Source organism: Anser anser (genome assembly GCF_964211835.1).
Source record: "Anser anser genome assembly, chromosome: 13".
NCBI lineage: Eukaryota > Metazoa > Chordata > Aves > Anseriformes > Anatidae > Anser > Anser anser.
In genome coordinates, this window is record NC_139734.1 from 16782884 (window position 1) to 16810643 (window position 27760).

Genomic DNA, 27760 nt, shown 5'->3' on the forward strand with positions numbered 1-27760 from the left:
CACACACCGTGCCCTACAGTGTTCTCCTCACCCTTTCCCCATTTCCTGGCCTGTCCATTTGGAGTAAAGTTATGCCAGTTCAGGGACACAATCCCACCAGGCAGCTCACCAGCTCTCTGAACACAAGAGATGAGTGTGATGCCCACCTCTGCCACTGAAAGCACTAATTAGGATCTTCTTCCTTTTACACAGCAACACCTTCTGGAAAACTTGCAGAAACTTCGTACGCTGTAGAGAAGCTGTTCAAGCTTTACATGGGTGAAAACGTTTGGACTGAGCATTTGTGCACACTGCAGCGTCCTCAAGAAATCAAACTAGAATGTCACAATTACAATAAATGTAGGAGTTGAATATGATTTGTTGTAACTACAAAACTAGAAGCCTAAGGACTTACACTTCACCTTGAATCTGCAAAGAATTGCTGAAACGATGAATGTTCAGCAGTGCAAGCTAACAAGGGAGCCATAATCTCAACTATGAGGACACACTTCTACTTGGATATACTTACACTGTCTTCTTGCATTTCATGTTAACTTAAGAAATCTAAAGAACTTAATTGCACAGATATTTTTATAGCAACCATGGCCTCCTGTATTTTGAACCAGGTGATATGAGAGGCAGCTTTTTCCTAACAAAAAAGCTGCTGCCCAGAGCCTTTCACTGGTGAATGTTTGCCAGCAGGTTTGCCCCTGCTTGTTCATCTATTGAACCAAACAGGCTTACTGGGAAATTTTAAGTGTCCACATCCTCCAATGTGAAAGACTCTATCTTTGCAAAGTCCAGTCTGCACTGCATCCTACACTTGAATGTTTTGCAATGAGGTACTGATAATATCAAAAAGTATTTTCCCTTTCAATGACTATTTCACCACCTCATCTTAAAGTCCTCTATCTACAGATTTGTCAAAACAGCTTCAGAGGAACTGTTTGCTAAGCTTCATAATTATGCTAAGTAACAGACTCTACTAATCCATGGGCATACATAAAAACTGTCTGAACTATTAATCTTATATATTTTTCAATGGAAAGTAAGAGATGTCTTTATATTACTCCTTAGAATTTTTTTTTAGCACAGTGTTATAGCAAAGTCACTTAGTCACTCAGTAGAGCATATAACCAGACTTTTTTTATAGTGATATGGACACCACCAGAAAAATCTCTTTCAATCTCAATCTGTTAGAAAAATAACTGGAGTGATAAGCACTGACAGGGTAACTAAAGTAACAGTACCAGAATTCTAATAGGCTTACAAATATCCTTATATTTTTTATATAGAAACAAGTATTTTTCTGATATGCGTTGCTTTGACCACACGTTACTAACTGTTGCACTACTACCCCAATCATTTCTACCTCCGCCCCCAATCACTTAGCAAGTCATCTTCTCTCTGGAATATTTTTGAGAGTCTATATCTGGTTTTGAACATGAATATAAAAATGTAATGAATCAATTTTGTTTTATTACATTTAAGACTTCTACCTCTGATTACTTCTCACTTAGCTTACAAAAACATTCACGTGTAATCTAGTCTAGAACACACAGGGTATACAGAATAATATTTATACAGTAAGGAGCAACCATTTAAATGTGTGCCATTTAAATTTAAAATCCCACTCATTTCTATCAACATTCTATAATAACTGATTAAAATTATATACTAATACTGCCTTGTAACTGCAAGAGTAGTGTTTATTCTGAAGTTAATGAGTGTCTACAGTTTACATTAACAAGAAAGCTACAACTTACAGGAGAACATGATTTGCTGCACTAAAAACAACTAAAAAAAATTCTATTCCAGCATGTCAGATAGTTCCAATTCTTATGTTTTAAAGTTAGATGACAGAGGGAGACAGTGACGGTCAGCTCAGGTTCAGCTCTAAGCAGTCTTTTAATCTCTCTGATGCAGAGAGAGAGCTCTGAACACCATTTCCATACTGTCTGAGATCTTCAGCAACCATAAACAGGGCATAAGAAATGCAGGGAATGTTCTTAAATCAAGGCATGAAGTGCAAATGCCACCACAAAACACACTGTCTTCTTGGTAAGGGCAAGTAACTCCTCCCTGAAGAAAGACAGGTAACATTTTAATAGCTCTATGAAGGAAAAAACAGAAGCATGTGAGTCCTGTTTTCCTTGGCTCGGACAGATGCCTCCCAGCCACTGGTGACAGCCACATCTGTGCACAGATTAACACAAGGCTCAGATGTCAAATCAGCCTGCTCAAGTGAACCATAAGCAGTGACAAACAGCAAAACCAGAATTTGTCTGATGAAAACCCAAGGACAGCATCATAGTTACAGAAGGTACTCTGAAATACCAGCACCATTTGGAGCAGGGATTTAATAACTACACACCATCGCTGGAAACAAAATGAGCCTTCTTAACATTTCATTTCAGAAGGTATACACCTGTACTTCTAAAGACATGTGATCTGTTTATTCTACACAGGTGTAAGTAACATTTACAGAGTGGATAATATCCTTCACATCTGCTTCTGGTTACTAATTCAGTCCAACTTTAAAAATAGAGGCATGCGAACTGGAAAGCCAATCTCATTACCTTTGTAAAGACCACCAGTTGATTCCCCCCAGGGCCTGGCCTTATTAACCTTAGTCTTAAATTACAAAGTCACAGATGTACTCATCAGTTGCTTGATGAAGATTCATTTGCCAACCTCATCTCACAAAAGGAGTAATTAACATACAGACATCACAGGCTGATGATGGAAGTTGTTATAATGCAGGACTATGGACAAATATTGAGACACCTGCAAGTCTGTAACAACTAAAAGCTCTCGAAAGTTCCAATTAACCAGCGTAATTGTAAGAAATTAAATGAAAATCACCAAATTACATCAGTCATGGGCCTGTTCTGCGCACAGACAATGCCTACAACTGCAGAACTGCTACAGCCATGGTGGTGTAAGGACAGAAGGAAGGACTGTGTCATTTATTTGACTAATTTATTGGCAAAGACTGCACAAGTCTTTGGCACAAAAAAAAAATCTTTCACCAGATCTGACAAAGCAGAATAAAACTCCAAGCTAAATGCAGGCTGAGACAATTGCTCTTAATTAACCTAATTATGTTATTCAATTAGGCAACCTGAGGGAAAGAATGGTTAGTACCTGCGGAGGAAAGAAGGGCATTAGGGGTAGAGATGAGATGTTAGCAGCTGTGGAGCAGAAAGGGAAGCAAGGAGGCAGGACCTGGGGAAGGAAAAAGTGTCAACAGATAGTGAGCTGAGCAAAAAACAGATCACAAAAGCACAGACACCAAGGGCACGGATGTTTCCAGCTGTGCCCCAGCTCTAGGAGCTGAGGCTCTCTGTTAAGCCTGGGGAAAGAGGTAGGTACAGGATCTGGGCAACCTGCACCAGCCCTACAGCTCTCCTGACAAACAAGGACATTCACACCCAAGACAGCTTCTCAACAGGAGGTCTGAAACCAGACAGTGTGAAAATCCCTGAGAAATTCCAGAGGAACATCCTGGGATCAGCTAGGGCATGCAAATCCACCTGGAAGCTGGTGTCAACGCACTGCCAGGCCAAGTCCAGATTAAGGCAGTTTTGCTGTGGGACCTCTGAAGCACCGCACGGCAGGAAACGCTTCTCCAGTGTATTATTTCCTTCTCCTTTCTGGTACCACATGCCCGTCTCAGTCCATGAGAACTACTTGCCCAGAAGTCTCTTTATTTATTGAATGTTTGAAGGTCCACGTACAGCACATAACATCCAGGACAAGAAAGCCATCAGTACGCTGATCAAGTGGTATCACAGCCGCATACGGATCCCGCTGAGCAGCAGGATGAGCTCACTACTGAAAACCTAGGTATTTTTACATAGGAGGGTTTGCTCAACTAGAAATTTTGAGCTGCACCTCTGTAATAAGACAAAGAGTACCTGTGTTGCTTTGTTTTCCTGGCACCTTTTGGGGTATATCTGCACTGCACCATGCAACGCTGCAGAATGCTGCAGGCAAGTGCCAGCTCCTGTCAGAACGGGAACCGAATACTCAAGCTGGAGGAAGAACTAAGCCACAGGACACAGAAGCAAGCCGACAGATGTGCAGCCTTCAGGGTCCCAAGGCAGTGACCACGCACAGGGATGCCTTTTGCAAGGCAGATGCGCCAGCCCAGTCACAGCTGGAGTCACGAACCCAGTGCACTGTGCTGTGCATTGCAGATGCTCCCTCTCTCTTCTACAGAGGGTATTTCAGCACCCTGCTGTCTGCGCGGCTCCTGTGCGTTTGTGGGCCTTTCCCAGCACGATCATCCTTCACAAACCAGACCAAACAATACATAACAACAAAGCGCAGAAACAGTTACTTTGCAGCAAGTGCCAAGTTAGGTAGGAAAAAAGTTAAAGGTGCGCGTAAGGTGGGGTCTCCACTCAAAGGGGACAGTATATATTTCCTGGCTCTTTCTCTATTTTCTGTCTTACCACTGTCATTTAACAATTCACAAGCTTTTGCTGAAGAGTTGTGCATCCCGAGACATGCTCTTTCCCCTGTTTGTTTTCCTTGCAGACGCATAACGGTCAAAAGCACTGCACATACACAGACAAGAAACATTCAATAAACAGGTAAGCACAGGGTGTTTACACAGCAACTCCATCACAGAGACATTTCTGTGGACTTGTGGATTCAGTCTGGTTCTATTTACCTGGAACAGAAAAACAAAAACTTGGACAAGTAAAATGTACTATATCATTAAAGCTTGAGAGCAGAAGAAAACCCCACAACCTTTAGACAAACTTCACAGGGAGACTGATTTCCCAGAAAAAAAAAAAAAAATTTGAACATGTGAGTAGTGGAAAAGAATGCAAGTGCACTTGTCAGGTACATTAAACTAACCCCTCCCTGTGTTATCCCTTAGATTCATGCCTGATGCTCAAGACTATGCATGCAATGAAAAGCACATTTTCATCTCTTGTTAAAACTCTTCAGCAACTAAGCTTTTCCAAACATACTCAGGGACAGTAAGAAGCTATTTTTCCAGGGACAGTAAGATGCTATTTTGAAAGTGCAGAAGTGTTTTTAAAAGACAAAGTCAATGGCAAACTATAACTATGTAATCCTGACTCTGTATTGCCCATCTGTATGGCAGCAGTTAAAGGCAAAATTCTCCTCTGATGTTTTGCTTCTCAGATTGCCTCCTGGCTCTGTACTTGAGCTGCAAATTTTGTTCAGCTTATCCTGATCCACCGAGAATTTTCATCACTATCCCTCTATTTAACAGAAACACTGCTACATGAAAATACAAAAATGAACAGAGTGGTATATAGATAGATTTCCTTGAATAATCACAAATGTGAGGAGTAAACAATCTGAGGATGCGTATCGTCATTTAGAAGTTTTTCTTCCACTGAAATGAGAAGCACCAGGTTGTGCAGACCTTATCAATAATGAGAAGAATTTACTTAACTAAGCAGCCTGGAAAATCTAGTCTTTTGGGGACCTACTTTCAGCGTGAAAGCACTGTGGTAGAGTCCATACACATGAAGCAAACAAGAAATCCCTGAAATATGAAATATTTAACAGCCACTATTCAGTTAAGGAAAGCTTTCACACATTATGTGTATTACACTGAAAAAGGACTTAATGGTTTTAAAGACAACTATCAGCAGCTCTGCAAGTACAGGAATACACTCCAATATCCTGCCACCCACCTGGGTTTGTTTTTTTCCTCCAAACCAAAGCACAGAACATTTTTTTCATTTCACACATGGATGTAATGACTTAGAGAGTACCCTGACAATAGAAATGTGTGTGTACACAGTCAAAAAAAATAATAAAGCAGCACAGAAGCCTTCAGAAGTGCAGGAATTACATTTCGGTATATAAAAGCCAGGAATTCAAAAGTTGACAGCCAACTACAAGAGATCTATTCTTCACCTGTATGAAGATAAAGTGTTTCCTTTACATCGTAGCTGTTCTCAGGCAGAGGACACAGTATACAATGATCTTTGGAGCTTTGGATAAATATTTCTCAAATGTCATTTCTGACAGATTACGTAGAGTTTCCGAGTTTTGTTTTAGGTATTACTCCTAGATCAAGGAGTATTAATATATCATATCACCTTTACACAGCTCCTCCTAAAAGGAGCCCGTTATCTTGGATTAAGGAGGAACCACAGAAGATGAGGGACAAAAGCTTGCCATGCCAAACAGACTGGGCGGCACAGGAGCCCGAGGCTCCTTCTCCTGATGCGGAGCCCCAGACAAACGTCCCGTTCACAGCTCTGCACGTGGGGGACAGCAGGGACAGCTCGAACCTGACTCACGCTGTGGTCATGGAGGGCTGTCCGCTACCACCCATCGTCTTTTCTCTGATGGCTACTAAACCTCCTGCGTCTAAGAAGGTGAACAAAATTACCCCAGAATACCCGGTACGCACAGCAGCAACACGACATCTCACAGGGACAGATCTGCGAGCTACCTGAGCATCACATTCACCCCCCAGCTTTACTGTCCCCCACCCCTCCCTTAAAGACATGGCACGCTTAACCCAGGTCACTGCCACCTGGAACATGGAAGGGGAAGATTTATACACTCTGCTGCAGGAAAACACAACAAAACAAACAAACTTTTAGCAGAGGAGCAGGTCCTGCTCACAACGCCCTGGGAATAACAGTGCCATCAGGTGTTTTGTGGTGACAAACTATAACTTAAAGGTGGAATTATGTACCAGCTCTCAGGCCCCACCTGCGTGAGCTCTCCCCCTTTTCAGCCCATTTATTATCATAAAAAAGCAAGGAGCTTTCTTTGGTGTCATCACCATTTCTGGGAAGAGCTTGTACTCGCTGCACAAGTGGCTCCTCCCAATAGGGCTGTGAGAGAAGGGGCTCTTCACTTGCCTCCAAAGCACAAACCCCCCCACCTCCAGAATCCACATTCCAAGTCCAGGACAAGCTGGGAGGATTTGTGTTTTCAAGTGATACGTTTTCAAAAGTGACGTGTTTTTTTTCCTGATTCAGAAGAGACTCCTAATAATGGACTGTATGGATCAGTTATTTCCATCTGGTGCTTTTTAAACACCACTAAAAACAATTCCTGGCAAGTTATCCTTTTAAATAACTTCACCTGTGTAGGAAAAAGAGAAAAAGAAAAAAATCATGTATTTGCAAGGAAAAGCCTTCCAGTAAGTACCTACCGCATACAAGAAGAAATACAGAAAAATTCTGTTGTACCCACTAAAATTCAAGTTTTACCCCAGAAGTTGCCAGCAGACAGCAAAAGCTGAGCTCATTTTGCTCATTTAAGCCATTAACTGATTATCTCCCCTAGAGAATAATGCAGCTTTCATATAAAAATACACAGCTATAGGTCTCTGCAAGAAATTGCTCAGAAATACAATTAGCAGATAATGTAACCAAACAAACATGCCTCACAGAAATGAAGGACATAAAACTTCAGGTTAACCAGTGCCCAAATTGCCTCTGTCATTGTTAACACGTCATATGGCCTTAAACCACTGCATTTCAACAAACCCAACCCAGAAGTATAGGGATGTTCAAGCCATGAGGCAAACAAAGTCTGCACACAACTGAAGACTAAGGGCAGAAAAATAAGGCTGCCAGCATATTTTTAATTCATTATCTGCTATTCAAGTGCTGTACTGATACTCGAGCAATTCTATTATTCAAAGTTACCTATAATTTTTATACCAGTCCAACCAAGAGAACAGCGAACATCACCTGGGATGGCAGAAGGTGAACAGGCTGAAGACAGCCTATGCAGACCCACTGAGAAGGATCTGTCCTTTCACTCTACAGATGTATGTATATAAAGAGTCTAGGCTCTTGAAGCTGTGTGCCTGAAGGTATGCCCGTGAAAATGCCTTCAGGCACCAAACCTGCACGCATGCATAATTTATTTTTTTGCATGAGTGAGTAGTTTCAACACCTCTGGTGTTTGCCAAAGAATTGAAGCATTAAAAATTGAAACAAACTGACTCTCATCCCCCAGCAAAACAGCACAAACACGTGTCACCACTCATCTCTGCAGTTACAGGTGCTGAATAATCCTTTGTCGGTTTTAAAAGCAAGGACCAGCAATCCAACAAGACAAGTATCAAAAGTAAAGCAATTGAAACAGAAGTTAAAAAAAAAAAAGCATTAAGGTGCCTCCAACCTCATATCAAAAACTCCTTCTTAGGGTAATCAATAGGTGTCGAGCTCCTCCAGATCTGCAGTTTTCTCCTGCCAAACACGAGTGATGTTGCCCACTAGAAACCAAATACCATAAGATACCACCAGAGCATCAACGTTTCAGAGTAAATCTCAAAGATTTACCTTTTTGTGTTGGAAGTCTTTCAGGTTTTTAAAACTGCAGATATATTAACAAAAATTGATCAAGGATGAGGAGGAACTAAAATAGCTCTTTTTTTCTAAAGCCAGTGGCAAAAATCAAACCAATTAAAACCATGATCCAAGTCAGTTTTTGCCTGCTGTTAGCACCTCAGGCAAAATACTGCTAGAGCACAGTTGCGGTTGGTTTCCAATTTAACTGTCAGTACAAAGAGGAAAAGGGCTGGAAGAGATGGGCGAAGACATTAATAGTAGCAGAAGCAAAGACAAGGAAGCTTGGTCTGCACCCTGGGCACAGGAATTTCATCAACATTGCAAGTCGATCTAAAGGCAAGCCTTGCCCAGAGCAAGAATAAAAAAAGGAGGGAAAGGGAAAAACTTGAAGCAAAAAAAAAAAAGGTACATGGACATACATTCAATAAACATATATATATTTAGTAAAAAAAAAAAAAAGTTTAAAAACAGATTAAATCAGGTGTTCTTAGGAGAAACTGTCACCAAGCACATGACTAAAGCACCTTGCACAGAGTGCTACAGAGAGCTTTTTCTTGCAAAGGGAGTCCTCTCACCTCAAACAGAGGGGGCACACTGGGAACATTAGCACCAAACCAAACGGAAATATCCTACTAAATTAGTAAGTGTCACATTGAGCCATGGGATAAGTCTACCAAGGCCACCCTGCATATCTGTACACCACCTGTGATACAAAATTGTACCAGCTGACTTCATCCAGGACAATAAAATGAAGTCAATGTGACAACGGCAATATTTGCAAGGGGCTGTAAGAGAGAAATGCAATAACTACATCAATACCAAGAAATTAATCTTGCCCAAGGCAGCGTACTTATTTTACAAGTTACCTTGCAACAAGAGCAGTGTGCCAGTCCCGTCAGCTGCACAGATACATCAGCCGTGGGGCACTTCGCCAGCCAGGCTGGACCATCAAGTAATACCGACAAACAAAACATACAGCACGATGCTGTTCTGAACACCCCGACAAGAATGTTAAATCTAAAAACAAAACAAAACAAAAACAAACAAAGAAGAAAAAAAAAAAGAAAAAATAAAGGAAGAATCCCAATACGACAGAAGCTAAAAATAAGATTTGGCAGGGCTGCTTTTTATCAGCTCTTCCTCCTGCCCTGGCAGGGAAGTGCTTGGAGCAAGCAATACCTACCATCATTCTGGATTCAGGATCACAAACAGCTCAGCTCATCAATTCCCAATAGTTTGCATGCAGCTTGAGCAAAAATGTTATTTTCCTGGGGAGGAAGAGCAAGGATGGGAAATTATTATAATTCTAAAAATATCACGGAGCGACGAACTGGAAGGCTGGGTCCTTGCCAGAGGCCTATTTCCCTGCCTCTTCTCCTGGCAAGGTGGCTCATCCCCTTTTTGCTCTGCTCCCCAGTGCTTTAGGCTGATCAGAAGTAGGTCCTTATGATTTATGAGGCCCTTACAAGACCATCAGAAGGATTTACGAGTTTGTCATCCCAACTCAACTTGTGCATAGCATCCCATAAAGGCAGAGGAACTAAAAAAGGACCAATTTCCAGAGGTAGCTGAGGTGCTGGCAATAACTAGTGAACCATACCAGCCTACTGAAAGACGTGGACAACCATGAGTCTTCGCAGTTTGAGATGCCTTCACACATACCCTTAACCTCACGATCAGACAAGATCTGATTCCTATAGGACAGGCTGCAAAGAGGCTAACCTGAGTAAAGCCAAGAGACATTTAACACCACTGCGAACACTGAAAAGCCTGTCAGTATGGAAGATGAGAACTTGGCTACTACAACTCCACCTTAAAAAAAAAAAAAAAAAAGCCTTGTAATATTTCAGTCTTCCACTTTAAAATCTGTCCCATGCCTTTCTCATTTGCCTGCATGTCCTGATCAATTAGTTTATGTCAAAGCCTTGTTACACACACAGAGCTTTAATTGATTTACTCAAGTCAGTGAGCTAGGAATAATTACATCTTGGAAAATAATGTTGGGTAGACTAGGGCAGACTGCTTCATTGCTATGAGACTTAGAAATTCAAAACAAAGGCGGATCTGGTTTCATCCTACAGTTTTATTGTAAGCTTCAGACTGCCTGGTGCTCCAAGACACTCCGTTAGCCGGGCCTAATCACCCGCCAACCCACTGATTTTTCATATCAGTGCAGCCAGGTTATTAAGCCTACAAGCAGAGTCACGTTTCATATGAAGATATTGTTTATCTGGCAATAAGCTTACACTAATCAAAGTAGTATTAGCTTCAATTTATAAAGCATGAGCCATTCTTTCTACACAGTAGAGCAGGGACACATCCTATGGCAATATTGCAAATCTGAATACTGATTAGAAAATGCACACAAGGCTCACAGTTCCATACTTCATGGAGTTATCAGACAGAGGGTCAAAAATTGACACCACCACCTATTAAAGACTCTTTACTCCCACCACATGTACCAAGGTATTAACCACCTTTCAAGACCTTTGAGTCAACAATCCTTCTGCTTGTGGATAAAAGGTAAAATAAAATTAAGGAAAAGGTAAAGATGAAGAGAATGAAGGAAACTGATTGACTTTTGGTGCCATAACGCCCAAACACATTGCAAGATTTCATGCCATACTATGTCCATTGCAGCATCTTCCAGGCCACCTTTGAAGATGCAAACTAACCATAGGACTCTGCTACCTTTATTTACCAACGGTGTTTTCTGCTGATTTTCAAGATCTTGGGAGCATACTTCAGTCTCCATTAAGATCACTGGAACTATCATGGCAACTTGTCCAACACACACATATTCCACATCACAGAGTCAAGCCTCATTACAAAATGTACAGTTTGTTCTAGCTGTCTTCAGGTTTGTTATAAAACACAACATTGATTCAACACAATGATACTACATTTTCTAAAAAAAAAAAAAGAAAAGAAAAGGACTTAACATTTAAAATATTTATCTTTCATTCAGCATACCAGTGGGTCAGCACCATGAAATGGTAAGCATGTCACACTCCTGCTGAGTATTCATCAAGAACAATACTGAGCAATACAAATTGTGTTTCAATCCAACTTGACAAGACACTATTGGTTCAAGTTCTGTCCTTTATAAAGGTGTCACCCAAATAAACAGAGATTAGCTATCAAACTCTTACCTGGAGAGTTTGAAACACGTCCCACGCACAGCAAAAGTATAAATATTTAAAGCTGTAATCAGAACAGTAAGTAGAATAACGGTGCTTTAAGACATATAAAAGAATAGAGTAAATGTTTTACTTTGAGTAGGAAACAATTTTAATAGCTTTATAAAAAAGAAACCTAATGCATTATCTTCTCCTTCCAGTGATGGAGGGACCACCTTGACGAGCAGCTCATTCACACAGGTTTGAATGAGCAGGATGAAAGTGTACTACACTTTGCTGATTTCTTTTATAAGCCTTTTGTCACTCACTTGGTCTCTCTCATACACAGTCAATTGCTCCTTCTGAAATTCATTGAAAGTAAGAATTTGTGATAGTGGGAACATGACATGACAGGAATATATGATGTTCACTGATATAGGACCCAAACCTAAGCTCTAAGTGCTTTCAGGTAAACAAAACGTATAGCTGCTCAGCACCTTGCGTGACAGGTTGTCAGTGCTTTTTTCACAGCGTTTCAGGCTGTCAGACCTGTATTCCTGGTATAAAAGTACAGCCTGGTGTTATTGCGAAGAGTTCCAAAGTCAGGACTCTCCAGAATTCATTTCTTTCAATACTACTACTACAGAAGGTAACGCTATGTCATTACAGAATACAAGTACCTAAGTTCTCTTTCAAGTTGCTTTTATCAACGAAGTCATGATTTGGTTACTAAATCCCACATAATCATACCAGATAATCGAGCCTTCTAGGAAAATGCTTCAAATTCAATGGAAAATTGTGTGCGCCAGGCTATATATTACCTACAACACACCAGTAAATGTATTCATCCTCTCTGACAGAGTACACCATTTTCAAAAAAAATGGGTAGTACTTCCAGACTTCACTTTTGGGGGTCACAAGGCTCACTGAAATTGGTGAAACCTGCTAGCTTTCACAGGACTAGTTGTTAGGGTCAGCATTTGTCTCAACCTGATGCAAGCCCAGGTTAGACTTTTTTTTTTTTTTAAATGGTAAATTGAGAGCCAGACTCAGGGAAACTCAAGCATATAAGGAAGATGATTTGAAGACTTCATTTAAATAGTTTCATTATAAGGTATTTGAACCAATACACATAGGACACAAATTTTAAGCAGCACAGAAATAATTCATTTAGTACATTGAAGGGATGAAAAATCAGACTAGATGACAGAAGGTTTTTTTGTTTTCTTTTTGTTTCTTTGAGTTTGTTGTTGTTGTTCTTTTGATTAAGATCTGTGACTTTTTGATTGATCGGAACACTGCATACAACAGAGCTGGACTTCTACTTTTAAGGCAGACTTAAGGTTTTAGGCAACTATTTTCTGATTTATTTTTTTTTAACCTGTAAACCCAGTTCTGTCTCTTTGGATCAGAACCTCAGCCTCCCTTTGCAGCTTTGCAGTACAGGTGCTTTTCTGACAGTGTGCAAAACACCTGACTGGTTAAAAAAAAAAAAAATCCAAGGCAAACAGCGAGTTAACCCTGTGTGCAAAGGTATTTATCTTTATATGCTCAATATTCACAACAGGTTCAGTAGCTGGTATGGTTTTACCTGCTTCTGCCAACAGTGATGATAAATACTTATCTTTGGTCCTCCTAAGAAACGCCCTGTAACTGCAGCAGTTTCATAAGGTACTTTTGCTCCTCGTGCCCATCTCCATCTCTGCATCAGTGCTGACTTCATCTCTCCCTTAACTGAAACCCTTTCCACTGCTCACTTCCTGCCTCAGCTACCCTCATCACTTCTTTTATGGTCTTCATAAATCCATACCCTGCAGTGAGAATATACATAGCCAGGTTATTATTACACTCTCGGAAACAGTGATAAGTTATGCCCATAATATCCCCTCTTCCATTACATTTTTCAGCTTCTTCGTGCTCTCCAGAGCCTTTTATAAGCTAATTTTCTGAAATTCGAAGTTGCACGGGATTCGCTTTCTTCTGCCTCTCCATCACACTTCCTCCCCTTTGTATTCTCAACCTGGTGTCTTATTCCTTCCACAAATCTCAAAGCAATTGAAAGTTCATCCTTCACTATACAATGTGCACTGAAATAAAAGCAATACTCTTCCAATCCAAAAGGCACATATACAAAACCGCTCTGTCTCACTCCTAATTTTCCCACTATCCTCCACACAACTGACTAAAAAAAATTTAAAGAAAAAAACAACCTGTTATATTCTAAAATCTGTTCTTAATATTGACCAGAACAAATGGCTATGTACTTCTGAACATTCTCAAAAGTCTTCATAAAACAACCCAGTTCTGACTGGCAGGCTTCTCAGATTAAGGGTGGAACAAGAACACAGGTTCAAAACAAGTCTTTTTCCTTAAAATAACTCCGGTATGCTTCTTTATCCTGAGTACCTTCCAAAAAGTTTCATGTCCCAACGGGAGAGCAAATACAAATGTTTGAACTCTGGAAGTTCCACTGGGACATAATGGACAATTTTCACAACTCCGCATAATCCTGTTTTCCTCTACATTCACTGCTGCCGGGTAATTTAGGTGTCCTAAACAAGAATATCTACTCATTGCCCTGCTAGGAAAAACATACAGTTTTACCTTCTTCCTGTCTTCTTTGTTGTTCTCTTCTTTCTGCTTGTATATTTGTTACTGCGTGAATATTCACAAAGCTTTACTCCTTTCCACCTTCTACTACTCAGGTACCCTGTATAAAAACTTATTTAAACCAGCTTGTTACTCTCAACATAGCAGTAACCATTGGACAGAAATTCCTCCCTAAGACGCATTTATAAAAACAAAGCTCGAAAACTGTTTTCTGCGCCGGTATTTTGTAACAAACTTCTTCAAGACAAGGAAATTGAAGATGGAGCTTCCCAGGGACCAAGTAACACAAGCCTGTGAGCTTAACGGGTCAGATAGCCAAATTCAAACATTAAAATAGACTTAATGCCACATTGGCCTCCCTGGCTAGGAGGTATCCTGACACCAGCATTGAACAGAAATAGGTCACACTTTAAGAAATCTCGTCTCAGCTCCTGAGACTGGAATCAGAGTCCTCCTGCTTCCCGTAGGTGAACAAGAGACTTCCTATTTGATCCCTTTTAACTTACTTCACTTCTACATAAATCTCCTTTTACTAACTTCCACCAAAAAAAAAGGTATTTTTTTTCAGAGGGCAAGTAGGCGGCATAGGAAGAAGGGAAAAGAGCAGTAGCAAATTAAAGTCCCTCTAGCTCTCCTTGCCCAATCACTTGAAAAACAGTTAGCTATTTTTGGCAGGCTCCGAACATTCAGTCACTGGTATGCAAGATGAGAAGCAAACATAAGAAGAGCACGTGACAAGTAAACCTGCGCTGATTGTACACGAGTGGAGCTGCAGAGACCTTCCTCCTGTTTACAATCAGAAGAAACTGCTTCAACATCTGCAGCTAGGGAGGCACCTGCTCTACACGACGGCCTCAAACATTTACAAATTACGATTCCCCGAAGACACGTAGACGGCTGTAATTCCCACCAATACTACAACTCCAAAACACCACCACATCTTTATTTCACCACTAAAGAGACTTTCACGGTTCGGGTACTCCAGCTCTATACCCCATAAGAAGTGACACTGGCTTGCAGTGGCAATTGGCTCCATCAGAATTTTTCATCCTCTTGCAGCACTCAGAGGAGCAAAGTCTAAGTGACAGCAGCTTGGAGCACTGCGTGTAATTACAATTAAAAAATTTAACGTTTTCAAGGCAGGACTCTAGCACAGCTTGAGCAGATTGCGAGTGTAAGAGCAACGCACGAAATTTGTACATCTCCTGAATATAAAAGATAGTTGTACGGAAACTTCCAGCTGATGTAAAATCCAAAGAAAAAATATTTCTCCATAATCAGGATAATAGCACATTGACAAATATATTGCCACCTTCTCAGATTTTGACAATTCCTGAAAAAAATGGCGAAAAAACAGCAGAAAGCTCTCTCCACTTGTGTGCCTGCAGGGCAGATGATGCGGAATGAATCCTCCTGAGGAAGCCCCCAATTCCGAAGCACCCCATGACTGATATTACGACAGATAGCTGGGGAGCACTTACCGCTCATCCTGCAATGCTACCTACTACCAGCTGTTCTCTGGCGTCCCTCTCCTAGTAAGGCTTCCCTTCTCTTCCTTATTCTATGCAAAATATGCCCTGCCCTTTTTCTCTTCATTTAATGGAAGGCAGAAATGTTTTCAAAATTCAAGAGTCACCTCCAATATTAAAAGAAAAACTCCAATGGCATTAAGTTACATTAGTTTTCCTCAGGTCTGTTTTGCCTACGACAGTAAATGGTTATCCCCCTTGTCTTTATCAGCTCAACCCATGAGCTTTCCAATCTCCTTTTCTCCCCCTGTCCCGCTGAGGTCAGTGAATGAGAGCAGCTGGGTGGGCACCCAGCAGGCAGCCAAGGTGAACCCCCTGCACGAGTACTCACCCTCCTGGCACAGTGCCTTTTGAGGGGACGGAGAAGGAAGATTAGAAAGAATCATACGGGTACTGCCACTACTGATGATGAAATTTCACATCTCTGTTGCCGGTCTTGGTCGTTACAGCTTACACAAACAGGGAGACGGAAGAACATCAGAGTAACACAACAATGTTGTTGAATTCCCTGTGCTGGCAACTACAGATGATGTACTGAGATGAAAACGTCACTTTACAAAACCCAGCAAATGCTCATGGGCTACTCACGTCAGATGAGTATTACACGACGCAAGTTTGGTCTGATCCCACTAAAGCAAAAAAAAAAAATTAGTCCTAAATCAGCTGGCAACAGAAAGTGCATGTATCAGAAATACCCCACAGAGGTTAAACAATTTATTCTTCAAGCAACTGACAAAGCCTTAAGTAAGTTAAGTCAAGCCTCAGCTGAAAACCACCTAGAGATTACTTGGGCCACAGAACTCTCTGTAAACACACCTTCATTTTAGCTACAGTCACAACCACAGCATCAAAGGTACTGAACCACCACCAGTTCGGATTTAGCTGATCCTGAGGAGTGCACACATGATGCAACGTAGACCAACGACAATTCAACTGCTATTTCGGGACTATCTCCCCTTCCCACTTCTTTTCAGTCCCTCTGCTCCCTCCTACCTCAGAGTGATGCTCTAATTATTCAAACAACGTAAGCAGCATTCAGTCCATGCCAGCCCTTTCTTCCTTTAGCACTGACCTTGCCTTCCACATCACTCTCACAAAACTAATTAAGTGGAGAACAGTCTCACGTTACTCTCTCTTCATGAAAAGAACTGAATCGTTACCTGCCTGAGGGTACAATTCAAATTATTTTCACCTTCATTTCTCTCAGCAAAACAATACAAATATTGAGCAAGAAACCAGACCAAACAACAAGGAAGTCCTTTATGTATGTTACCACAAAAAAAAAAAAAAAGTAAATACATACTCCTTTAGTTATTTCATTTTGTTTTTTAACGTATGTATTTTCACGAAAGCTTGACTGTTTGGAAAAAGCAAGACCTTTCGTTAGGACGTCAGACTTAGGGCAAGAAAAATACTTGTGTTACACAGACCCTAGAGCCAGGCTCGACTTAAAGAGATCCAAGTGGCTAGGAAAGCTTCAGTCCCACAGAACAGATGCCGAATCCTCACGCATCCATAGCCAAGTTGTACAAAACACATGCACCTCTAATCTAGAGTAATCAACAGAGCAATTCCTCTCCAACATACACTAACCCACAAAGATCCTGTTCTGAAAATCCTTAGTTGTAAATCCTTTAGAATAGGAAAATCTTCCACACAGATTTACGGATGTTTTGTTGGAATACAGGAATGACCACACATCTGGATTTACACATAATTTTATGAAAGCACAGATTCACTGCTTGCAGGGAAAAGACCAAGGAGCAGGATTTGCCACTTCTTTGCTCCTGAGGAGGTGGCTCATACAACTCCGGTTCCACCTCTTTTCCTAAATATACTATGGCAATAACACACAATAAGGAACAGAGGAAGAAAATTAACATTTATTTGACCCTAGGCTTCACTGCAGCACTAAATTCCCAAAGCATAGTGGTAAGACCAATGCCTTGCAGGAAATCACAGTAGAAATGGCACAAATACATTTAATGACAAGTCTCCAGCATATCGTGGGTGGCCACAGACCAGAGATGCCAGAAGTCTGAGCCATACAAATTTTTATGCATCTGCTGTGGATGCTGATAGTCACCCCTTTGCAGTCCCCTGTGATGCTCTGTGGGGCTACTCATCATCCAAGCTTCATCTGCCTGGGAGTTTTTCCTTTGAAGATGGGATTTTATATCTGCCAAGAAGCAACTATTATTAAATTTTCCTCTAGAAGCAAAAAAAAAAAAAAAAAAGAAAGATGACTTTTTACTACCTTCAGTACAACACGAGTTCTTTGCCACGGGGAAACAGCTGTATGAGAACCGACAATATCACAAACCCCAAAGCGTGAAGCTTGTGCCTAAAAATACTGCCTTACTGTGGATTTCTTCAGATAAGGCTGAAAACAGTAACAAAGCGTCGGCAGGAAAGCGCTGGCATCTTGATCTCAAAGGCAGCGTCCACTTTTTAATTGCTGGTGTTTTACCAGCAGATGTCAGGGAGCACCATCTTGGGATTTAGAGGGAAGGATGATACCTTTCATAAAGAGCTACTGTAGTTTGTGGAAACAAAACCAGTCAAAGATAATGAGTCATAACAGGAGGTAGTTACTGTAAATATTCCAAGCATGGGCACATTAACAACCACCCACTAATCAGAGGCAATGCCACAGGCAGACACCGAGAACTCCCACTGGTGTCACCGGGAATTTTGAATGGATCAGGACATCAGCCAAGAGCTGAGTATCTATTGTAACCTGCAGTGTTAATACCCAGGATGGGGTGGGTCGTCCCTCAGATTTTGGCTGTCACTTCCCAGTGGGCGATGCAGGCATCTATTCAAAGGGGATCTGCAATCTCACGTTTCAGACAGGAGACAGAGATTTCTTTATCATGGAAAGTGAACAAAATAAAACCATTGAGTTTAACCACTCATTCTTTGGCAACATTAAATGTTTATGACACAAACAAGCTCCAATGCGTAAGTCAATAGCACCAATTTACCACAACAAGACCCGATCTACCTCTGGCAAACATCTGCCCAGACAGAGACTTGAGTTCGTATGTCAAACCGCAGCTGCTGAGGAAGTCTGCCGATATTTTTTACGATTTATTTGTCTGCAATGCAAAAGTATTGACACCCAAACTTCTGAAAAAGAGACAAAGAAATGCCTGCCTCCCACCTGAGCTGGCAGAGCAGCAGCGTGCTAGCACCGTTCTCCCTTCCCCCTTCTCACACCCGTCTGCTCTTGCTGCTAATTTTGATTCAGTGGCCCCAGACCAAGACATGGTCAGCTTACATGTTGTCTCTGTGCAGCTCTTCTTCAGTCCCTGAAGTAAGTTACTTCCCCATGATTCAGTACTATAGAAATATAACTGTTGAGATCAGCTTCTTTATTTTTGTCAGCTTTTCTACAGACCTTTCAATCATAAGCTGCATTATACTATATTCCCATAAAGCCAGGAAAAGCAGTAATAGATATGTCAAAATTCTGACTTCTATTTTTCCTGCCAGGTGCTTTAAGTGCTTTGTTTTCTGCTGTCATTAAATTAGAATAGTACCTGTATTTCCAAAGTCTTCACCCTTACTGTCACTATTTCAATAGGCTCTTCTCAGATTAGAGCTATGAGCTTTGAAAATACTCCTCCTATAATACTTGGTGGAGGAGAAAATATAGTCTGTATTTTGTCACTGCTTCTGGCTGAGGTTATCAGACTTCTGGCAAAGTTACTGAACTTTCTTGCAGTGACAGCGAGGTGACTGGAAGAGACCCCTCTGTGGCTGCCTTACGGGGGAAGGAAACAGTACATAATCGGGCTGGTAAGCAGAAAGCCAAATACAGTTGAATCCATTTCTCAGATTTAGATTCAGATTCTCTCCTCTGTCCCCTGACCTTCCCTGGAGGAGCCCCACAAATCGCTAAGCAGCCTTTGGAAAAAGTTTGGCTGTAACACCAGGCAGTGTCAGCTCTTTAAGGCCCAGATCCAAGCCCGAGAAGGATTTCAGCAGCTCTCGGCTCACTTTCTGATGCCCTATATACTCCCACTGCCCAGCGCCTCTCCAGCAACCAAAAGCTTAACAAATATTTCATTCGGAATGGGTCGATTTGATACAAGCCCAAACAGAGCAAGACTCACTGGAGACCCTGTTCTCAAATTGCAAAGCGAAAGCTTTTTGAGGGAAAATTAGGGAAAAAAAATCACCCACTGGGCCACATGTGCCGCTCTTAGCACGGCAGCTACACAGCATGGAAAGAACCTGGCTGGTGGGGACCAGGCTGCCGCCAGCAGGAACAAAGCCACTGGGTGCCAGTGCCACCAGTCCCTGTGCCACCACGGGAGCCTGGAGGCTACTGGGGCTAACAGCATCCCACGGCTCCCAACACTCACACAGTTAAAACACAGAGATGCCCTAATCTTATACGTATATATCCACAGTTAATGCAGCGTTTTGCAGAAAGGTGCATGTCCCTGACTTCATTACGTTAATCCGTAAGTTGTATTTATATTGGGAGAGTTAATTCTTGAGCGTTCACGTTCAGTTTTAAAAGCTACCACATTTTGAGCAAAACAGTCACCACAGGGTTTTCTAGGCAGGACTTATAAAAGGGGGTCAACAAAATTGGCTGAAGAGAGCAGTTGTTTCCCCTCTTTCATCTAAGAAAAAAATTCCAGGGAAACTATTCCTTTAAAAGCAGGTTTTGATACTTCTGTTACACCTGCACAACTCCACTGAAGGTACCACAGGCTTTACAAGAACGGATAATTTCACTTAAAATACCCAGTGCAAGACAGTAACTTCTTGCATTGAATTGTACTGTTTTCTACCAAAATCCATGGCTTTTCAGAGTTTTGTATAAATCAGGCTTTTCTACACAGACCCACCAAAAAGCAGATTGTAGAAAATGCCATTCAACAAATTATACTAAGCAGCTCCTTATTTTGGGGCTGAATATGGCCTTCCAAGTTCTGCAGAGAACTACAGCACAGTCTCATCTCAGGTTTGAGGAGTAAGGAAGGCTGACACCATTCTCCCTAACAAAGTACTCAACATTTATTATGCAAATGCAGCCCTGGGAGACTCACATTTACAGTGGGTATTAAAATTACCTCGTCTATCTTGCAAAATGTGGATACACAAATCTACCCCCACAATAAGCTACTCTCACATGAAAGCTGATTACATTGTTCTTTCAGAGAGCGGTTAAAACCCCGAATTGTAGAGGCTCCTGTCGGGACCGAAGTATACCCATTGCTACAGTACAACTGCAGGGAGATGCAGGAAATGGTACACCATACTTTCCAAAGAAAGTATTATTTCATTGTACAAAAACGAAGCAAAAACAAAAGAACAGCCTCTTTACTATGGATACATTCAAGTTAAACATTCCCCTTAAGAGCAACACTGCTCGCAATTAGCAAAAGAACATCCACTGGGTTCAGAGGTAAAAAAATAAAAATAAAAATAAAATAATAAATAAATCTTATTTTAGTCTATGACCCGAGAGACCCAAGGAGGCCACCCAGCCTATACATTAACTGGCAAATACTATCTCCTCCTTACCAACGTGCTTGGACCCTCTGTAAAAGCACATTTCACTGAACGCAACCACTCACTTTTCTACAGCAAATGCCAAACCTCACACACCCGACTCCTCCTGTTCTATCTAAAACAGGTCTCTTACTTTGTGGTAACAGAAAGTTTTTACACTAGCTCCAGAAGAGCACCACTGTCTCCTGGAAGCAGAGTATCGGCACCAGCAGTTTTCCTCGGGACTCAGATCTTCTGGTACGCTGTCAGCACGGGAATCAAAACCTTGCATGTCTAACTCATTACTGACTCATTACCGGGAGATACAAATGCCTTTGTCCCAGTGTTTTGAAACACACACGTCACAAAACCTGTACGCAGGCGATTTCAGACATTAAGTTAAAGTGTCAATAAGACTTGTGATCACAGCACGAAGTGGGATATGCAAATCAGATTAAAAACCAAGCTTTCTCGCAAGTATGGCAAATTCGGTATGTGTAGGATTATAACAGTTCTAAATCGTGCAAATAATTCCCCAGAAATGCAGGAATCTTTTGTTCTGCGTTGCTTGATAAATTATTTAAAGAGCATTTTAGTGGAGAAGGCCAACATAAATAAGTAGTTACTTAACGTCAAAGAAAATAATTTAAAGACAAACAGAAAACGTAAGATTTCGCAATGTATCTGAATGACGGACTTGCATTTTTCACAACAAAGATAAAGAAGAATCTGATGAAGACGCTAAGACTTTTAGCCAAACACAGCTGGAAGCGGAAGGATAAGGTTTAAAAAAAGTATAAAAATAAGAGGTCTCCAACACCTAGCGTTAGACACTGCCTTCCAAAATCAGGAAACTAAGAAGTTTTTAAACATAAAAATAAGAATAAGAAGGGGGAATTTTTGGATTTGGCCTCTCAGAGTGCAAAAAAAAAAAAAGTGAACGATAGCGAAGTGCCCATTCTCTTTTATAAAATCGGTAACGGGGTTTTTTCCCCTTACACCAAGAGCGTGCCCCTCGCCTGGGTATCCCCCCCCAGCACCAGCCTGCCGCACGGGTGCCCGCTGGGGAAGGCGCACGGCTTTAGTTACAAATACACGGGGAAAAACCACTCCGGGAAGGCTGCAGCACCGCGGCCCCGCGCCCCCCGACCCCCCCCCCACCACCCCCGCTGGGGTAAGGCTGCGGGGCCAGGCGTGCTCGGGGGGTGCGGAGCCACCTGTATGTGCCCCCCCCCCCCCCCCGGCACGGGGCACCCCGGGGGCTGCTCCCCCTGCCCAGCACCGGCTGAATGAAGGGGGGGGGGGGTCCGCATGCACCCCTCCGCCCCCCCCCATCTCCATGGCGATGGCTCCCCGCTCCCCGGCACGGCTCGGCCCCGCTGGGTGTGTGTGTGGGGGGGGGGGGGGCACTTACTTTCGTGCCGCATTGAGCCGGGCCCCCCCCGCGGCCGGAGCTCCGCACGCCGGGCACCGGTTCCCCCCCACCCGCGGCCCGGGCCGGGAGGGGAAGGGAAGGGAGGGGAGGGGAGAGAAGGGGGGGGGGGGTCCCCAAAACTAGGGACCGGGAGCGGCTGGCCGGAGCGGTGCCCCCCCCCCCCCCCTCCTCCCAGGCGGTAAGGTCGGGCCGGGGGGGGGGACCACGCTGTTTCTCGGAGCGGCTGCGCCTGCCTTACCCTTGGAAGCATCTTTCTCTTCTTTGGGCTTGATCACCTTCCCGCTCATAGACCCCAGCGTGGGGGGGGGGGGAACCCCCGGGAGCGGCGCGGATTCCGGCTGGACCCACGGAAACCTCGGGCGGGGGGCAGCGGGCGGGCGGGAGGCTTGTTGGGGAGGGGGGGGGGTGGGGGGGGTGTTGTCCTCTGCGCCGAAAAAGGCAGAAATAACGCGAACAGAAAGGGAGGGGGAGGGAAAAAAAAAAAAAAACAATAACGATAAATTAATAATAATAATAATAATAAATGAGGAGCCGCCGCTGTGCGAGCGGGGAGCGGGGGGCTCCGGCAGCCGCAGCACCGAGCCCCTGCGCCGCTCGCCGTGCCGGAGACAAAAGCGATTTTCCCTGTGTCTGCCTGGCCCCGGCCCCCTCCTCCCCCCGCCTCCCCGGCTCTGCCTCCCCTCCCCAGGGCCGAGGGAAGCGCAGCCGGTCCTGGGAGTCCCACCGGGGGGGGGGGGCAGAGGGTGCTGGGAGGGGGGAGACCTCGTGGGGGGGGGGGGGGAGGAGGGTGCCGCTTGGGTGTGTTGGTTGGGTTCGGCGGTGGTTTGTGGGTTGGTGTGGGGTTTTTTTTGTGTTTTGTTTTTTTTTTTTTCGCATCCTCCCTTAACAATAATGGGATGGAGCGGCAGAGCTGCAGCCGCGGATGGGAGGAGGAGGAGGAGGAGGAGGACGCGAGTCCTCGGCACTGCAGAAGAGGCGGCAGGTTTACGCTCGCCGGCAGCTGGGGGGGGGGGGGGGCTGGAGCCAGAGCTGCCCCCCTCCGACCCCCCCCCCAGGGTCCCGGCACCCCCTCCCCACCTCCCAGCCCGGGCGCTCCTAAAGCGGCACCCACGGGGCACAAGGCGCATCCCTGCTGCCCCCAGCCCCGGGACGGTGCCCCAAGCGTCGGGGGGGGGGCGACACGACCCCAGCCTGGCCCCCACCCAGGGGAGCCGCTCTCACCCCCCCCCACCCTGCTAAGGGTGGCTCCCCTTAGCTAAGGAGGCTCCCCGGCACTGCCCGAGCCTGACAGCCTGTTGCTGTCCCGGGAGGGCGAAAAGCCAGGAGAGGGTGACGAGGGGCCGGGGGGGGGTGACCCGGAGGGAAGAGGGGGGCACCGAGCTCCCTCCTACCGGGGGGGGGGGGCACGCGGAGCCTGCGCTGCCCCGCTCCCAGCCCCGCGGTGTCGGACGGGGCTCGCCCCCCGCCCTGCTCCTCCCGGGGACAGGGGGACCCTCCCTCGCCGGCTGCCGAAGCTCCTCTCACCTTAGCGAGAAAGGCGCTGCCCACCCCCCCGGCCCCCTTCCTCCTCCTCCTCCTCCTCCTCGGCGGGACGAGACCTCCTAGGAGCCGGCCGCCGTCGGGGCAAGGAGCGCGGCTCCCGGCCTCTGCCCCGCGGGGGGGGGGGGGGGGGAACCCGATGCAGCCCCGGGGAGCCCGGCCCCGCTCGGCAGAGCCCAAAATAAAAGTGCTGGGAGGGCAGAGCCGCGAAACGCCCGGGGGAGCCCCCGGTGCGGCAGCCTGACGCCCCCCTCCCCAACAGGCTGCTTGTGGCCGGGGGGGGGGGGGGGACACGGGGGGGGCTTCTCCGAGACCGGACAGAGCCGAGCAGCCCCCGGGGGGAGGCGGCACGCTGAGGGCACGGCCCTCCCCCGGCCCCAGCCGCACTGCCCCCGGCCCGAGGGCAGGAGCAGCGAGCGGCCCGCAGCGCAGCCCCGGCCCGGGGGTCTCCAGCCCGGCCCCGCGGCACCGCCGGGGCTGCGCGGCCGCTATTTTTAGCGGGGCCGAATTCCTTCCCCCTTCACCCTCCCTTCGCTCCAGCCCAGCGCCGGGGACAGCTGAGGGCAGATCGGCTTACCGGGGTCGGGGTCCCGGTCGCGGCTCTGCTCCTGCCCCCGGCAAGGCATCCCCTGGGGGGGGGGGGGCGGCGAGCCCCTGCCGGACCCGGCGCCCTCACCCGCCTCGTTCAGGTGCTGCTGGGTCGGGGGGGATGACGGGGCCAGGGTGCGAACGGGAAAATCGGGGCCGTCGGGGCTAAGGCCGGAGAGACGGGATCGGAGCTGACACTCGCACGCTTACGAAGTGACTTTCCCTTAAGTAACGCCAGCTGAGCCCCAAACCCTTTAGCAAAGTCCTGCCCGCAGCTGTCTGCAGCAGGAACAACCTCCGCTCTGTTTCTGGATCCAAGGAATTGTCCCGGCAGGGCCAGTTTTCCTTCCCAGAGGTTCACTAAGCCCTCTGATGATATTGCACTTAGGGTGCTTTCGGTATAAGTCTGTTTCGCTTGGGCTTTTTCTGTGATGTTTTTGAACACCTCAGAGAACAGCAGGCTTTAGAAGTTGGGCTTTCTCTTGGCTGTTTCTCTTCAGATGAACTTGGACCACTGAAACTGGAGAATTGGAAGCGGAGGAGAGGGGAAGGAGAAATTCTGCAGTTCGGCTGAGGCAGCGTTTTCAGAAGAAGCCAGCGAGCCCCAGAAATGAGGTTTCAGCTGTCTAGTACAATTTCCTTAAGACCCTGCTTTTCGAAGGTGCTTGCAGTGACTTTGATGGGAGTTACAGACAATTCACACTTCTGGTCCGAGGTCATTCCAGAACCCCCCTGATAAACGCTCTGCTTAGTACTGACAGTGAACTTCTCTTCCACGAACCATTCTCACCTTTGCCAGGAGATGTGTTAAATTTTACAGGAGTTATTACATTGACCAGATGGGGCCCATATACTGACACTAAACACTGGAAGGAGGTAGCAGCTCAGCATGTTGCAGAGGAAATGTGCCCACTGTCGGGCAGAGAGAGCTTACCCCGCTGTTCTGAAATGAGTTAGTTTTTCTCCTTACTAGTCTGCAAGGCTTAGAAGTGTCAATTAAATCAGTAATAAAATATGGTGTTACGCATGCAAAATATACGGGGCTTGGCATGAAGGCTTATTGCAGCCCGGGTGCGGTTTGCTCAGCCTTTACTTTTAGAGCTAACTTGATGGTTCACATGCTCCAGTGGAGACGGTGTTTGGGGCTGGGGCATTAAAGTCTTCGGATTCCCTCATCAGTTCCATGCTTTGCTGAGAGCATTTCTGGTTTTGAGGTCTCCCACAAGGTCTGGCTTTGCAGTGAAATTTTAACTAACTCACAGATACGTAAGTATGGGTCTGGGCTTAGTGTCTCAGGACATCCCTTTCCCAGCTATAGCAGGAGAAAAGTGTCACCTCGCTGCTTTACAACTATCACACTGGAAGCTGAGAAGCACTCAGATGCTGCGATGACAGAACTGATACGCAACAAGCTACATACCTCAGCCAGGCTTACGTGGAAAAATACCTATACAAGGCTCCTACCTGGAGATTGCATCTCTCACTAACAGCACTCCCTGGGTTTCTGAGTTAGACACTATTTCTGCGCCTCTAGGCAAATCCGGTACCCAGAGCAAGAAGATTTAGTGAAGTTTAGTAGAAAGAGGTCTGCTGTGTCCCGTGCCAATGCTGTGTAGGTGTTTCCCGTCCACCTGTGTGGCTAGGGAAGGTCTGAATTCACAACTGGTTTTGGTGGGAGGAGAATGATTAGAAGTCAAATATAGTAAATTTCTCTAATTGCCTTTCATGCTCGTCCCAAGATTGTGATGGAGTCATCTAAACCAAGTGGCAAGAAGCCAGCAATGCAGCACAGACTGTCGAAGCATCGTCTATACCCTTTTAAGGTTCCTGAACTTTCCTGCCCGGAGGGACAAACGCGATTGCCCCAAGCAGAGCAAGGTCTCACAAGCTCCAAGTGTGAAGTGAAACATGAGGCTTTTTCAGCAGGGACACACACGCAGCAGATCATATTTGGGCTCTTGAAATACTCACAGCTCAGGGCTGCTCTCTGGAACCAGACACGGCAGAGCTGGCGTGCAGCACGGAGCCGTGCCTCTGCTGAGGGAATTAATTTATCCCCCAAGGAACACCTCCCAGAAGGTTCTGACCTGGCACAAGCTTGGATAAGTTGGGTGTCATTTACAGTCTGAAACCGTAAACTCTCAGTGCCTTCATACAACATAACGGTTGCTGCGTAATGGCCAATAACCGGGCACGTTGTTCATAAAACACATAACTCGAGTCACACACGTGCTTTTCCTACTCTAGTAAAATATCTATAAAGGCGTACATCCCCCTGAGGTATTCTGGACCTGACACAGCTACCGTAGGGACATAGCTCCTCAGTGTACTTCTTCCTTGGTTCTTTAGCTTATTCTCTAGTTGAAATTTTCTCTTTTCTGAAGGCGCTGGTTTGTAAAATGTCCAGATTCTGCTCTTCTAAATAGTGGGAATTTTACTTCATGCCTCTAAAGTAGTCCAGCAAGTTTAAATTAGCCTTGTCATGGTGGTTCCTGCTGTGTTCCCGGTTAAAGCTGAAGTAAAACTCTCCCTGCATTCAGGTTGAGCAATATTAGGCTTTAAATATAAGATTCCAGACATGATAAAGCCTTACAAGTACTTACTACTCATTTCAAATTACGTTTTTAATTTATACTGGCATCTAGAGGCATTTATTGCTTTATGATGAAAGAAGTAAATGATCAAGTGGGCACGTCTAAAGTTTTGTTGCCACTTCTTGGTAATGATGTCTATGAAGTCGGTCCAAATAAATCTATCACACACCTCCTTACTGCCTGATATTAAAGCACTATTTTAACTGGAATTCAAGGGCAAACGTCCTTATTGTCAGCTGTGTTTTAACAAAAAAAAAGGGGGGGGGGGAGTAGGATTAATTGACTAGAGAAATACTAGAGAAATACTCAATACTGGACCAAATCACAGCCTGTTCTCTAGTTCTCTAACAGGCACGTGCTTGTGTAATGGCTGTTTAATTTGGTCCCCATCTTATTTTTACCATTCCTATTCCTACGCAGTCTTAAGCACTACACAGAGGACCTTTTTTTTGGCAGACAGCTCGCTGTGTAGAATATTCTCTTTTTGATTGCCAAAACCCAACTGCTATATGCAAATAGAGTTCCAGCTAAT

At 44.8% G+C, this 27760-nt stretch overlaps 1 protein-coding gene and 1 long non-coding RNA gene across 6 annotated transcripts in view; one reads left to right on the forward strand and one right to left on the reverse strand.

The window, feature by feature from the left end:
* Nucleotides 1–27760, reverse strand: part of FGF13 (fibroblast growth factor 13) — a 297718-nt gene that overhangs the window by 207982 nt on the left and 61976 nt on the right. The window contains exon 1 of one of the 4 annotated variants that reach the window (XM_083796730.1): nucleotides 22746–23177. The exons of 1 other annotated variant lie outside the window; for it this stretch is intronic. In XM_083796730.1, coding sequence (XP_083652856.1) covers nucleotides 22746–22794 — 49 coding nt within the window. In that variant the 5' untranslated portion in view covers nucleotides 22795–23177. Of the gene's footprint in view, nucleotides 1–22486; nucleotides 22515–22745; nucleotides 23178–27760 lie in introns of those variants that run through there. 2 more of the 4 variants (XM_083796734.1, XM_083796731.1) reach the window with 2 other exon arrangements.
* Nucleotides 23537–26966, forward strand: LOC310880614. 2 transcript variants are annotated; one of them, XR_014571809.1, is made up of 2 exons: nucleotides 23537–25032; nucleotides 25135–26966. It is a non-coding gene; the product is annotated as an uncharacterized lncRNA (long non-coding RNA). The 2 variants fall into 2 exon arrangements; XR_014571810.1 differs by having other exon boundaries at nucleotides 23537–24735.